This window comes from Aquarana catesbeiana, linkage group LG12, assembly GCF_042186555.1.
Source record: "Aquarana catesbeiana isolate 2022-GZ linkage group LG12, ASM4218655v1, whole genome shotgun sequence".
NCBI lineage: Eukaryota > Metazoa > Chordata > Amphibia > Anura > Ranidae > Aquarana > Aquarana catesbeiana.
In genome coordinates this window covers 80,143,753-80,158,410 of record NC_133335.1, presented here as the reverse complement: position 1 = coordinate 80,158,410, position 14,658 = coordinate 80,143,753, and the positions used below count along the sequence as shown (strand labels likewise).

At 45.4% G+C, this 14,658-nt stretch overlaps 1 protein-coding gene across 1 annotated transcript in view; it reads left to right on the top strand.

The window, feature by feature from the left end:
• Nucleotides 1-593: 593 nt before the first annotated feature.
• Nucleotides 594-14,658, top strand: part of LOC141114443 (proton channel OTOP2-like) — a 206,130-nt gene continuing 192,065 nt past the window's right edge. The window contains exon 1 of the mRNA XM_073608118.1: nt 594-1,249. Coding sequence (XP_073464219.1) covers nt 919-1,249 — 331 coding nt within the window. The 5' untranslated portion in view covers nt 594-918. The remainder of the gene's footprint in view (nt 1,250-14,658) is intronic.

Below are 14,658 nucleotides of genomic sequence, written 5' to 3'. Positions count from 1 at the left end.
CAGCTTCAACATCTCAGGCTTTCAGGTCGACCATCTGAGGCCGCATGGCAGCCTGCACTGAGGAGGGGTGACAGGCCTCCCTCCTCATCTGGACCTCTCTCTCTGCAGAAAACCCAGAGCCCACGTGCTCCTCAGATATAAATACAGTCACCCAGTATGCCTTGGGGCACATCCCCTTCTAATTGGCCAGGGCTTTATACACATCCATGCTCTCATCTGTCAGGTTTCCTCCCACTGTCCAGTATACTCCATAGCTATTGGACCAGTGTGGAACTTTCAAGACAGCATGAGCAACACCAGAATACACTGAGCAGGCTCTATCAATCAATCGCCACTCTCTGTTTAGCAGACAACATATACAGTAATTTTGCCTAGCTGTCTCCCTGTTAAGCAGAGAAACCAAAAACAATATACACTCACTCTAGCATCTACCTAGGAGGGCGATACACTAGGATTGATCATTTCAGTCAGTTCTAGTGAAAAGAAAGGTGGCATTCAGCTTTAACTGGAATAACTGAGTAAAAGACTCTGGGATTTCAGTGGTTAAAAAAAACACATCAGGTGGATGGTGTAACATGAATGCACCACACCTATACCTCATGCCCTGTCACTTGCTGGCACAGACGCTTTGAAACTTATTTTCCCTCCTCCTTTCTCTGTAGGAATTCCTGTCACACTGCCTTATGCCATTGGAAATGGTATAGGAAGCCACAGAATACTGTGATTTAAAAAACAACAAACAGAGCAAGTTGGGACAAAGGAAGGGGGCCTTTATCCCCCAACTAAACAACAGCCCAAGGAATGAACTTGACATATATGTAGGAACTGAATATGTTTTGTCTATACCTTGAATGTTGTAGAAGATGCACAGTGGGTGATTGTGCTCACACATGAAGACTGACTCCTCTTGAAGCTATAATGGAGGATAATCTAGAGTTGGACACCACCAATGATCCACTACAGAACAGAATACTGGTAATAAAGGAGGAAGAAGAGAAGAGGGACTGGAAAAAAGGAAGTAGGCTACACTCTACATCAGTGGGATTCAATGTCCTTCTCTTCAGCTGTGTTTTGCTAACCTGTGTGTTCAATGAGGACATCCCTATCATCGAGAGAGACTTTCTTATATTCCTCACTTTCATGATAGTCATCTGTATTTCGTGGATGCTTTTCCAAATGTACTTCACCTGGAGGAACAAAAGTGCAGTTCTATATAAGGATTGCCAGGCAGGTCCAATATGGATGAGAGGTCAGTTAATTACTCCTGCTAGTCAACATTTGCAATTGCTAATTACTTTGCTTTCTTTGTTTTGAAATTGTTTCTAAAAGTTATATCTTATATCTAGAGGTGTATTTAACCACTTCCGGACCGCCCGCCGTCGTTATACGTCTGCATTCTGACATTAAATACTGTTGTTATGACAGCAAATAGCTGCCATAACCCCCTGTATTTTTAAAATGGCGGGTGGCCCTCTTTCACATAAATGTGGTCTCTGTGGCGGATTCTCCGCTTTTATCGGGGGCAGGAGAGGGCACCAACAAAGACCCCACACGCCATCGGGGAAAAATTTTTTATTGAAAAGAAAAAAGACTTTTTTTTTTTTTTATTGCATTTAAGTGTAAATGTTAGATCTGAGGTCTTTTTGACCCCAGATCTCATATTAAAGAGGTCCTGTCATGCTTTTTTTCTATTACAAGGGATGTTTACATTCCTTGTATTAGGAATAAAAGTGACCCATTTTTTTTTTTTAAATGGACAGTGTAAAAATAAAAAGCAAAATAAATAATAAAAAAAACAAAAATTTAAAGCGACCTGTCCTGCCGTGCTCGCACACAGAAGTGAACTCAAACGTAAGTCACATCCGCATATGTAAACGGTGTTCAAACCACACATGTGAGGTATTGATGCGATAAAGCGAGAGCAATAATTCTAGCCCTAGACCTCCGCTGTAACTCAAAACTGGTAACCTGTAGCAATTTTTAAATGTAGCCTATGGAGATTTTTAAGGGTCAAAGTTTGTCGCCTTTCTATGAGCGGGCGCAATTTTGAAGCATGACATGTTGAGTATCAATTTATTTGGTGTAACATTATCTTTCACAATATAAAATAAATTGGGTTGACTTTACTGTTTTCTTATTTTTTAATTAAAAAAGTGTATTTTTTCCCCAAAAATTGTGTTTGTAAGAACGCTGCACAAATATGGTATGACATAAAGTATTGCAACGACCGCCATTTTATTCTAGTGTCTGAAAATTTTTATATATATATATATATATATAAAAATTTTCAGACACTAGAATAAAATGGCGGTCGTTGCAATACTATATATATATATATATATATAGTTCTAAGTAACTTTCGAGAAAAAAAAAAAGATTTTAACTTGTAAACAACAAGTTTGAAAAATAGGCCCGGTCCTTAAGTGGTTAATTGAAATATGAACATTTTGAGTTGCTAATACTATTTGAAATCTTTAAGCCTCGCCTCACACTGCCGCACTATGTCATGATAAGTCCCGCCCCATTAACGGCAATGGATGTGTGTGGGTATACATATGTGTGAAGGTGTATGTAAATACATGTATGTATTGTAGGGGACCAGAGGGGTGAAGGGCTGGTTCAGACAGTTCAGTGAAATAAAAATGGCTTTATTCAGCAAAACAAACAGAAGAAAACGACAGGCTTGTCTTTTCACACAGGTGCAGAGTAGGGATGAGCTTCGAGTTCGAGTCGAACTCATGTTCGACTCGAACATCGGCTGTTCACAAGTTCGCCGAACAGTGAACAATTTGGGGTGTTCGCGGCAAATTCGAATGCCGCGGAACACCCTTTAAAAGTCTATAGGAGAAATCAAAAGTGCTAATTTTAAAGGCTTATATTCATGGTATTGTCATAAAAAGTGTTTGGGGACCTGGGTCCTGCCACACATGGATTAATGCAAAAAAAAGTTTTAAAAACGTCCGTTTTTCTGGGAGCAGTGATTTTAATAATGCTTAAAGTGAAACAATAAAAGTGAAATATCCCTTTAAATTTCGTACCTGGGGGGTGTCTATAGTATGCCTGTAAAGGGGCACATGTTTCCCGTGTTTAGAACAGTCTGACAGCAAAATGACATTTCAAAGGAAAAAAAGTAATTTAAACTACTCGCGGCTATTAATGAATTGCCGGTCTGACAATACACATAAAAGTTAATTGACAAAAACGGCATGGGAATTCCCCACAGCGGAACCCCGAACCAAAATTAAAAAAAAAAAAATGACGTGGGGGATCCCCCTAAATTCCACACCAGGCCCTTCAGGTCTGGTATGGATATTAAGGGGAACCCCGGCCAAAATTTAAAAAAAAAAAATGACGTGGGGTCCCCCTCAAAATCTATACCAGACCCTTCAGGTCTGGTATGGATTTTAAGGGGAACCCCACACCAAAATAAAAAAAAAAACGGCGCGGGGTCCCCCCAAAAATCCATACCAGACCCTTATCCGAGCACGCAACCTGGCAGGCCGCAGGAAAAGAGGGGGGGGACGAGAGAGTGGCCCGCCCCTCCTGAACCATACCAGGCCACATGCCCTCAACATTGGGAGGGTGCTTTGGGGTAGCCCCCAAAACACCTTGTCCCCATGTTGATGAGGACAACGGCCTCATCCCCACAACCCTGGCCAGTGGTTGTGGGGGTCTGGGGGCGGGGGGCTTATCGTAATCTGGAAACCCCCTTTAACAAGGGGACCCCCAGATCCTGGCCCTCCCCCCCTGTGTGAAAAGATGGAGGAAGAAACCGAAGGAGAATGGAAGAACGAGGAAAGAAGAAGCATTTAAATAAAGGAATTGTCAAAAACTGTCTCTTGTCATTTTTAACATTTTTTACACTTTTTTTAGTGAAATGGTAGGGGTACAAGTACCCCCTTACCATTTCACACAGGGGGGAGGGCCGGGATCTGGGGGTCCCCTTGTAAAAAGGGGGCTTTCAGATTCTGATAAGCCCCCCGCCCGCAGACCCCCACAATCACCGGCCAGGGTTGTGGGGATGAGGCCCTTGTCCTCATCAGCATGGGGACAAGGTGTTTTGGGGGGCTCCCCCAAAGCATCCTCCCAATGTTGAGGGCATGTGGCCTGGTACGGTTCAGGAGGGGGGGTGCTCTCTTGTCCCCCCTCTTTTCCTGCGGCCTGCCAGGTTGCGTGCTCGGATAAGGGTCTAGTATGGATTTTTAGGGGGACCCCACACCATTTTTTTTTTAAATTTTGGCGCGGGGTTCCCCTTAAAATCCATACCAGACCTGAAGGGTCTGGTATAGATTTTGAGGGGGACCCCACGCCATTTTTTTTTTTAAATTTTGGCCGGGGTTCCCCTTAATATCCATACCAGACCTGAAGGGCCTGGTATGGAATTTAGGGGGACCCCTCACATCATTTTTTTTTTACATTTTGGTTCGGGGTTCCCATGCCATTTTTATCAATGAACTTTTATGTGTATTGTCGGACCGGCAATTCATTAATAGCCGTGAGTAGTTTTAAATGACTTTTTTCCTTTTGAAATGTCATTTTGCTGTCAGACTGTTCTAAACACGGGAAACATGCATCCCTTTACAGGCATACTATAGACTACCCCCAGGTACGAAATTTAAAGGGATATTACACTTTTATCGTTTTACTTTAAGCATTATTAAAATCACTGCTCCCGAAAAAACGGACGTTTTTAAAACTTTTTTTTTGCATTGATCCATGTCCCCTGGGGCAGGACCCAGGTCCGCAAACACTTTTTATGACAATAACTTGCATATAAGTAGGAATGAGCCGAACACCCCCCTGTTCGGTTCGCACCAGAACATGCGAACAGGAAAAAAGTTCGTTCGAACACGCGAACACCGTTAAAGTCTATGGGACACGAACATGAATAATCAAAAGTGCTAATTTTAAAGGCTTATATGCAAGTTATTGTCATAAAAAGTGTTTGGGGACCTGGGTCCTGCCCCAGGGGACATGGATCAATGCACAAAAAAGTTTTAAAAACGGCCGTTTTTTCAGGAGCAGTGATTTTAATAATGCTTAAAGTCAAACAATAAAAGTGTAATATCCCTTTAAATTTCGTAGCTGGGGGGGTGTCTATAGTATGCCTGTAAAGGGGCGCATGTTTCCCGTGTTTAGAACAGTCTGACAGCAAAATGACATTTCAAAGGAAAAAACCCATTTAAAACTACTCGCGGCTATTGCATTGCCGACAATACACATAGAAGTTCATTGATAAAAACGGCATGGGAATTCCCCACAGGGGAACCCCGAACCAAAATTAAAAAAAAAAAATGACGTGGGAGTCCCCCTAAATTCCATACCAGGCCCTTCAGGTCTGGTATGGATATTAAGGGGAACCCCGGCCAAAATTTTTTTAAAAATGACGTGGGGTTCCCCCTAAATTCCATACCAGACCCTTCATGTCTGGTATGGATTTTAAGGGGAACCCCGCGCCAAAAAAAAAAAAAAAAAAAAGGCGTGGGGTCCCCCCAAAAATCCATACCAGACCCTTATCCAAGCACGCAACCTGGCAGGCTGCAGGAAAAGAGGGGGGGGAGAGTGCGGCCCCCCCTCCTGAACCGTACCAGGCCACATGCCCTCAACATTGGGAGGGTGCTTTGGTGTAGCCCCCCAAAACACCTTGTCCCCATGTTGATGAGGACAAGGGCCTCATCCCCACAACCCTGGCCGGTGGTTGTGGGGGTCTGCGGGCGGGGGGCTTATCGGAATCTGGAAGCCCCCTTTAACACGGGGACCCCCAGATCCCGGCCCCCCCACTGTGTGAAATGGTAAGGGGGAACTTACCCCTACCATTTCACTAAAAAGCTGTCAAAAATGTTAAAAATGACAAGAGACAGTTTTTGACAATTCCTTTTATTTAAATGCTTCTTCTTTCTTCTTTCTTCTATCTCCCTTCATCTTCTTCTTCTGGTTCTTCTGGTTCTTCCTCCGGCGTTTTTGTCCAGCATCTCCTCCGCGGCATCTTCTATCTTCTTCTCCTCGGGCCGCTCCGCACCCATGGCATTGGGGGAGGCTCCCGCTCTTCTCTTCATCTTCTTCTTCATGTTCTTCTCTTCTTCCTTCTTCTCTTCTTCATTTTCTTCTCCGGGCCGCTCCGCATCCATGCTGGCATGGAGAGAGGCTCCCGCTGTGTGACGGCGTCTCCTCGTCTGACGGTTCTTAAATAACGGGGGGCGGGGCCACCCAGTGACCACGCCCCCCTCTGACGCACGGTGACTTGACGGGACTTCCCTGTGACATCATAGGGAATGCCACAGGGAAGTCCCGCCATGTCCCGTGCGTCAGAGGGGGCGGGGTCACCGGGTGGCCCCGCCCCCGTTATTTAAGAACCGTCAGATGAGGAGACGCCGTCACACAGCGGGAGCCTCCCTCCATGCCAGCATGGATGCGGAGCGGCCCGGAGAAGAAAATGAAGAAGAGAAGAAGGAAGAAGAGAAGAACATGAAGAAGAAGATGAAGAGAAGAGCGGGAGCCTCCCCCCATGCCATGGGTGCGGAGCGGCCCGAGGAGAAGAAGATAAAAGATGCCGCGGAGGAGATGCTGGACGAGAACGCCGGAGAGAAGAACCAGAAGAACCAGAAGGACCAGAAGAAGAAGATGAAAGAAGATAGAAGAAAGAAGAAGCATTTAAATAAAGGAATTGTCAAAAACTGTCTCTTGTCATTTTTAACATTTTTGACAGTTTTTTAGTGAAATGGTAGGGGTAAGTACCCCCTTACCATTTCACACAGGGGGGGGGCCGGGATCTGGGGGTCCCCTTGTTAAAGGGGGCTTCCAGATTCAGATAAGCCCCCCGCCCGCAGACCCCCACAACCACCGGCCAGGGTTGTGGGGATGAGGCCCTTGTCCTCATCAACATGGGGACAAGGTGTTTTGGGGGGCTACCCCAAAGCACCCTTCCAATGTTGAGGGCATGTGGCCTGGTACGGTTCAGGAGGGGGGCCGCACTCTCTTCCCCCCCTCTTTTCCTGCGGCCTTCCAGGTTGCGTGCTCGGATAAGGGTCTGGTATGGATTTTTGGGGGGACCCCACGTCATTTTTTTAAAAATTTTGGCTGGGGTTCCCCTTAATATCCATACCAGACCTGAAGGGCCTGGTATGGAATTTAGGGGGACTCCCACGTCATTTTTTTTTTTTAATTTTGGTTCGGGGTTCCCCTGTGGGGAATTCCCATGCCGATTTTATCAATGAACTTCTATGTGTATTGTCGGCAATGCAATAGAAGCGAGTAGTTTTAAATGGGTTTTTTCCTTCGAAATGTCATTTTGCTGTCAGACTGTTCTAAACACGGGAAACATGCGCCCCTTTACAGGCATACTATAGACACCCCCCAGCTACGAAATTTAAAGGAATATTACACTTTTATTGTTTGACTTTAAGCATTATTAAAATCACTGCTCCTGAAAAATGGCCGTTTTTAAAACTTTTTTTTGCATTGATCCATGTCCCCTGGGGCACGACCCAGGTCCCCAAACACTTTTTATGACAATAACTTGCATATAAGCCTTTAAAATTAGCACTTTATTTCTCCCATAGACTTTTAAAGGGTGTTCCGCGGCATTCGAATTTGCCGCGAACACCCCAAATTGTTCGCTGTTCGGCGAACTTGCGAACAGCCAATGTTCGAGTTGAACATGAGTTCGACTTGAACTCGAAGCTCATCCCTACATATAAGCCTTTAAAATTAGCCCTTTTGATTATTCATGTTCGTGTCCCATAGACTTTAACGGTGTTCGCGTGTTCGAACAAATTTTTTGCCTGTTCGCAAGTTCTGGTGCGAACCGAACAGGGGGGTGTTCGGCTCATCCCTAGTGCAGAGATAGGAAAAGTTCAGTCTCTTTACCCAACAGGCTGATATATAGACAAAGTACATGGCTCTAGCAGAGCTACAGTCTCTAATATGGTTTTGCTCACCCCACCAATGGATCCTCTCACACAGCAGGCCGCTGTGTCTCTCTTTCTCTCCAAACACACTCCTCTGACATCTGCAGCTCAGCTGACAGTAAGCAGGGCTGAAGAAGTTCCTACCCTCTTTAATTAACCCTTTCCTAACCAGCCCCAGACTGACCCTCTGCAGTATGTGTGTAGATATGTGTGTGTGTGTGTGTGTGTGTGTATGTATATGTATGTGTGTATATAATAAATATATATATATATATATATATATATATATATATATATATATATATATATATATATATATATATATAATGTGTATATGTGTATGTAGCAATAACTCTCGGTGGAGCTGCTGGTTTATTATTGGGCCTGTTCTCTATTCTCTTCACCCCTCTTAAATTGTTCAATCCCCTTGACACAACTGTAGTGCAGTGTTGTAATAATATTAATACCAACGTTAACCCACAATATACACTTATATTGTATTTTACCTCTACCTGGGTGCTTGTGGCTCCACCTGCAGGAAAAATAACAACACTGCACATAAACTTCTGTAATAATCAAAATGACTTCTTTCTTTGGGAAATTATATATTTTATATAGAAAGTTATTACAGTGACTACACTATCACACCAACGTAGTGTAACAATATAGTAGATAATTATGACAGTATTGATAACATACACAGAATATAACTAAATCTATATTTATACCAGGGAGCTCCCCCTGCTCTAAACCGTAAAGTCACTACTCTTTGTAACTAGATGCAGGGCCCTGCAGTAAAAAGAGATAGTCTTGACATTTTCAGTCTTCGCTAGCTTATGAATTTGTACTTGTAATTCACAAAAGGGTTGTTCCGCGGGACTATCAGTCCCAGCAACACTCTGTAACAGTTCTAAGTGTGTGTAGTATTTAAACAAACTTCTGGGTGTTAACCCTCTCACTAGGGGTGCAACGGATCAAAAATCTCACGGATCGGATCGATCCTCGGATCAGAGTCACGGATCGGATCGATCCTCGGATCAGCATAAAAAAAAAACAAAAAAAAAAAAACAAAAAAAAAAAACACACACAAATCTTGTTACACCCACCGGAGTTTTAGATTTAAAAGCCATTTTCAACACAAAACCGAGCTTATATGCATAAATACAGTATTTGTGCATATAAGCTCAGTTTTGTGTTGAAAATGGCTTTTAAATTTAAAACTCCGGTGGGTGTAACAAGATGTCCGCTTGCCCCCTTCTCACTCTATCATTATTGTAGTGTGCAGGAGTGTGGGGTGTAGCAAGATGGCGGCGACGAAATGTCACTTCCTGTCGAGACAGCGGCCACTTCCGGGTGTACCAAGATGGCCGCCGCTCCGGAGCTAGGCCGAAGCCGGGGCCTTTCCTATGGCTGAGGCCCGAAAAGTGCTCCGCGGATCGCGGGTGTGCCGATCCGCGGAGGGTGATCCGTACGGATCACGGATCGGCAACGATCCGTTGCACCCCTACCTCTCACCACACGGGATCCGGGCGGATGGATGCCTATGTTTCAACAGTGCTCAGTTCATACAGAACCACCGCCACGCCGTCACACTGCTCCGTTCAGTAACGACCAGGAGTCCTCGGTTACCTCCTCAACGGGTCTCCGGAACAATCACTTCTGCTGCTTCAGCACACTGTGATTTGATGGCAGGATCCCTGCTGCCGCTCCGCTCCCTCACAAGGTAGGCCGCAACCCTGTGGGACACACACAACCACAGAGTCCTGCTGTCAGGCCACGCATCCCAGGAACAAGAGAGCTAAGATGGCCGCTCCCAGGCCTTTTATATCCTCCCACAATGCAGTTCAGTTCTTCTCTTGTCCAGAAGCATTGTGGGTAGGTCACAGTTACAGTTCAGAAGTAAACAATCAATCACTTCCATGTCACTTCTCTTAATCATGAGACATAAAAGCATGGTACCTTTTCAATTGTCCACAAGATGGCACTATAACAACTTATGTCCTGTATAACACACATATGGCTAAAAACAAAAGTTGTCAGTGCTACATACTCCCCCTGCTTTAAATCTTTGGTCCCCATAGATATTTAAGACCTTGTTCCTGTTACACATCTTAGCCTCTAAACAAGTGCACAGGACCAACAGAGGAGCCTCCCACCAATTTTCCAATTTTCAGGTGTTGGAAAGCTATTCTGTGTACTCACAACTGTCACCTTAGTATCAGATACAGATGTGCAAAGGGGTGAAACAGGGCTCTCATTGTCCAGATTGACTGAGGAGGAACTAGGCTCATCAACATTCCTTTTGCTGGTAACCTTTGTTGTCTCAGAACACTCGCCCAAAGTATCATAGGTTAGTCTCTTTGGTGGGCGAATGTTCCTCTTTCCCCTTTGTTCTTTTGGTGTGTCCTCTATTTCTGGATGGACACTATTCTCTTCTACTTCAGTGGGAGATAAACACTTCTCAGTTCTTTCGGACAATGGTACAAACTCTGAAGCTTCTGGCCTAAGGGCCTCACTACCCTCTTTGGTTGTTGGTGATGAAACACTCGCTTCACCTTCGGGTATATTAGATGACTACAACCAGCTAATGTCCATCTCTCTCTCTCCTCACTGTCTTCAGTTGTCAAAGCCCCAGACTGGGACCTAGTTACAGGCCATTGTGCGACCTCTGATGTAGATGATAACTCCTCCTCGGGGATTATCCTGACTGCATCAGTAAGGGGCAAAAGGTGATTCCGATGCCAAGTCTTAATTGGTCAAGCACTTCCTTCTGGCCTAATTTCAAATACTGGAAGTCCTGGGAGCTGTTTACAAACAATGTATGACTGTGATCTCCAGTGATTCGCCAACTTGTGTTTGCCAGGAATAACCAAATTCTTTAATAGGACTCGGTCACCAGATTGAAGATCTTGAACCCTTACTTTGAGGTCAAAGTTTCTTTTATTTCTGCTCCCTCTGCTGTCTGACATAGTCCGAGCCTTCTCATAAGCAATCTTCAGACTCTTCTTCAGCCTATTTGTATATCCTCGATGAGAAGCCTCTGAGGTGTGATCCAGAGACGTTCCAAAAGCCAAGTCCACTGGTAATCTAGCTTCTCGCCCAAACATCAGCCGATAAGGTGAATATCCTGTGACATCACTCTTGGTGCTGTTATATGCATGTACTAAAGCAGCAATATGCTTACTCCAGTTGGGCTTTTGCTCAGAGGTTAGTGTCCCCAACATATTAAGAAGAGTTCTATTAAACCTCTCTGGCTGAGGGTCTCCTTGCGGATGATAAGGTGTAGTTCTAGACTTCTGAATTCCCAACAGATCCAATAATCTCCTGATGAGCGTACTCTCAAAGTCTCTTCCCTGATCTGAGTGAATCCTCTGTGGTAAGCCATAATGGACAAAGAACTTCTCCACTAATGTCTTTGCCACTGTGACTGCCTTCTGATCTTTCGTGGAGAAAGCTTGAGCATATCTGGTAAAATGGTCTGTGACTACCAGAATATTTCCTTGCCCACTCAAGTCAGATTATAGACACAGGAAATCTATGCAAACTAAATCCATGGGACCTTGGCTTGATAAATGACCCATCGGGGCTACCCGTTGCGGTAAAGTCTTTCTCTGGATACACCTATGACAGGAATGACAGTAATTCTCCACTTCTTTCCTCATGTAAGGCCAATAGAATCTATCCCTCATCAATTGGAGAGTTCTTTCTGCCCCCGTATGTCCATGACAATCATGTAGAGCGATTAACACTGTCTCTCTGTGTTTCTCTGGCAGAAACAGTTGCCACTTCTCCTCCATATCTTCAGAGGGGCCCCTTCGGTAGACCACCCCTTGTTGCAACTGCAACCGACTCCACTCTTTATGTAACAACAGAGCTTCTTTCTGAGCACTTTTCAAAAGTAAATCAGGGCGCTGACTCTCCAGAGCTTCCAATACTAAACTGCAGAGTGGATCCTCCTGTTGGTCCTTCCTAAGGTCTTTTCTCGATAACTTAGGTAGACCTTCTGCTGCAGTCTGAGAGACATTACAGTAATACCTATGTACCCCTGCTGTAGTCACTCCAATCTCTTCAGCTCTGGCCCCACCTTTCTCCTGTTTTTCTGCTCCTTCACAAAGGGCTCTTACCCCTTCGGGGGCAAGCTGAGTCCAATCTTCTTGGGAGCTCAGGGGACTGTGGGGTCTTCTTGACAGCGCATCAGCATCTCTGTTACCCACTCCTGGTCTGTATTTCAAGCTGAAGGAGAAGGTTGAAAGAGCAGCCAACCACCTATGGCCTGTGGCATCCAACTTCGCGGTGGTAAGCAAGTATGTGAGGGGGTTGTCATCCGTTCTGACTACAAACTCTGCACCATACAGGTAATCTCTCAACTTGTCTACCAAGACCCACTTCGAGGCCACAAACTCAAGTTTATGAGTGGGGTAGTTCTTCTCAGCAGGAGACAGGCTCCAGCTCATAAGCAATGGGCCTTAAATGTCCATCATGATCTTGGTAGAGTATTCCACCTAGGCCGTCTCAGCTAGCATCCACGTGCGGTTCATAGGGCTTGGTAGGATCCGCATAAGCTAACACTGGAGCAGTGGTAAGGTTCCACTTCAATTGTCTGAATGTCTCCTCACATTGCGGAGTCCACTGATCCAGTATGGACTCCTTTTTCTTCCGAGGCCCTTCCTTTCGCCTCCAAGGTTCCTCCGAATCCACATCAGCCCCTTCCTGATTCTTCAGTAGCTCTGTAAGTGGGTGGGCTATCTTTGCAAACCCCTCCGCAAACCTCCGATAGTAGGAGCAGAATCCTAGGAATGACCTGAGCTCAGTCACATTCGTGGGCTTGGGCCAAGAAATAACAGCTTCCAACTTCTCAGGGTCAGTTGCTATCCCTTCTTCAGACACAATGTGCCCCAAATAGTTCACCGAAGATTGATAGAACTGACATTTCTCCATTGAAAGTATCGGGCCCTCATCATGTAATCTCTTCAGAACCTTTTCCAGTCGCTCTTCATGCTCTTCAAGAGTTCAGCCAAAGACTATGATATTGTCTAAGTATACTAAGACCTCAATCAAGTTCATGTCGCCTACTGTCTTCTCCATAAGCCACTGAAAAGTTGCTGGGACCCCAGACAGACCTTGTGGCATCCGGTTAAATTCATAGAATCCCACAAATCCTCAGGACTCATGGGGATCTGATTATAACCACTCTTCAAATCTAATACACTGAACCACTTCGCCCCTGACAGGCTCTGTAGGGCATCTTCTATACGAGGGGTAGTGTATTGATCGGGAATAGTCCATCGGTTCAGGGTCCTATAGTTGATACACAGTCGTAGTGACCCATTTTTCTTCCTCACTACCACTATCGGGGAGGCGTATGGACTCCTGGACTCTCTGATAATCCCAGTCCTTTTCAGCTCAGCCAGCTGTTCTCGAAGGTCCTCAAGATCTCCCAGTGGGATCCTCCTGACCCTTTCTCGGAAAGGTTTGTCTTCCTCCAGCCGGATCTTGTGCTCTGCACTCTTGGCATACCCCACATCAAACTCACTCTTCGAGAAAACCTCTTTCCATTTTATGAGCTGAGCTTTGGCCCTCTCCATCCAAACAGGGGTAAGGGAGGTGTTCTTCGGTTAAAAGTTCTCTATGGGAATCTCCTCTTCGGGTCCTCTTTTGACATCACTTGGCGAGACCAGGGTTGCTTGATTCGCCTGCCCCAGCAGCATTCTTGCTGATATCTTCACTGGCAGGGCTGTCGTGTTCTGAACACTGACAGAAACTCTCCCCCTGCTTCTCTTAAGCGCCTTAGTAGATAACACTTTTGGGAGTATTTCCAGACCCACATCCTCTTCCTGAGTGTTCATCTCCAAGACAACGAAAGGACCAGGTTGTCTCCAACTCAACTTGACATAGGCCCTCATGCATACCACTTCACCCGGTTGTAGCAGTTCTTCTCCTCGGTCTAAACGCCAAACCTTTCCCACCCCTTCTGGTGGAGCCTCCTGTTTGTGTACTATATTCTTGTACACTTGGGTTAGCATAGGATGTACCTTTATGGCCGGGGCACTTTCCTTCTGTACAAGCGGTTTTAGGAGTCTTCTGACCAGATCAGTATTTGTTCCGATGATAAGGGAACTTTTATGAGCCCCAGGGGGCCGAGGACACACAACCCCCAAGGTGTGGAAAGTCTCTGCCTTTCCAGCCACACTCGGGTCAAAGGTAAGTTTGATAGGGATATACCCCTCATAAGGGAAGTTCTGGGTACCTAGGCCCCATATCTCCAACTCTTCCAACTTTTGCAGAGGGAGATGCTTGAGATACTTCCTATAGAAATCTTTATATAATAAGGTCACTTGGGCTCCGGTATCCAGCAGGGCTTTGGCGTATATTCCTTCTACCTGGATGGGGATGATTGGCGAGGGTCCCACTAAGTTGCGGGGAAATTCACCATGAGTGTTCGGCTTCTTCTGCTTGTTAGTGCGCATCTTGACTCCTCGTTTCCATGGACGCTCATTCAGCTACATTTCTCCTCTTACTCTCAAAACCTTGTGAACCTGGGTTTCGTTGGAGTTGACGACTGTTACAGGGCACCCAGTTGACTCCTTCACTGGGGCCCTTTGAAGTTTTCCATCTGCTTTTGACGTTGTGCTGCTGCCCTTGGGCTTGGGTATACTCTCCCAACATGACCAGCTCCTCCACAGTTGAAACAAAGTCCAGATTCCCTTCTGAATGTGAAGTCTGATATTTTTTTATTTTCTTTAGTTCCTCC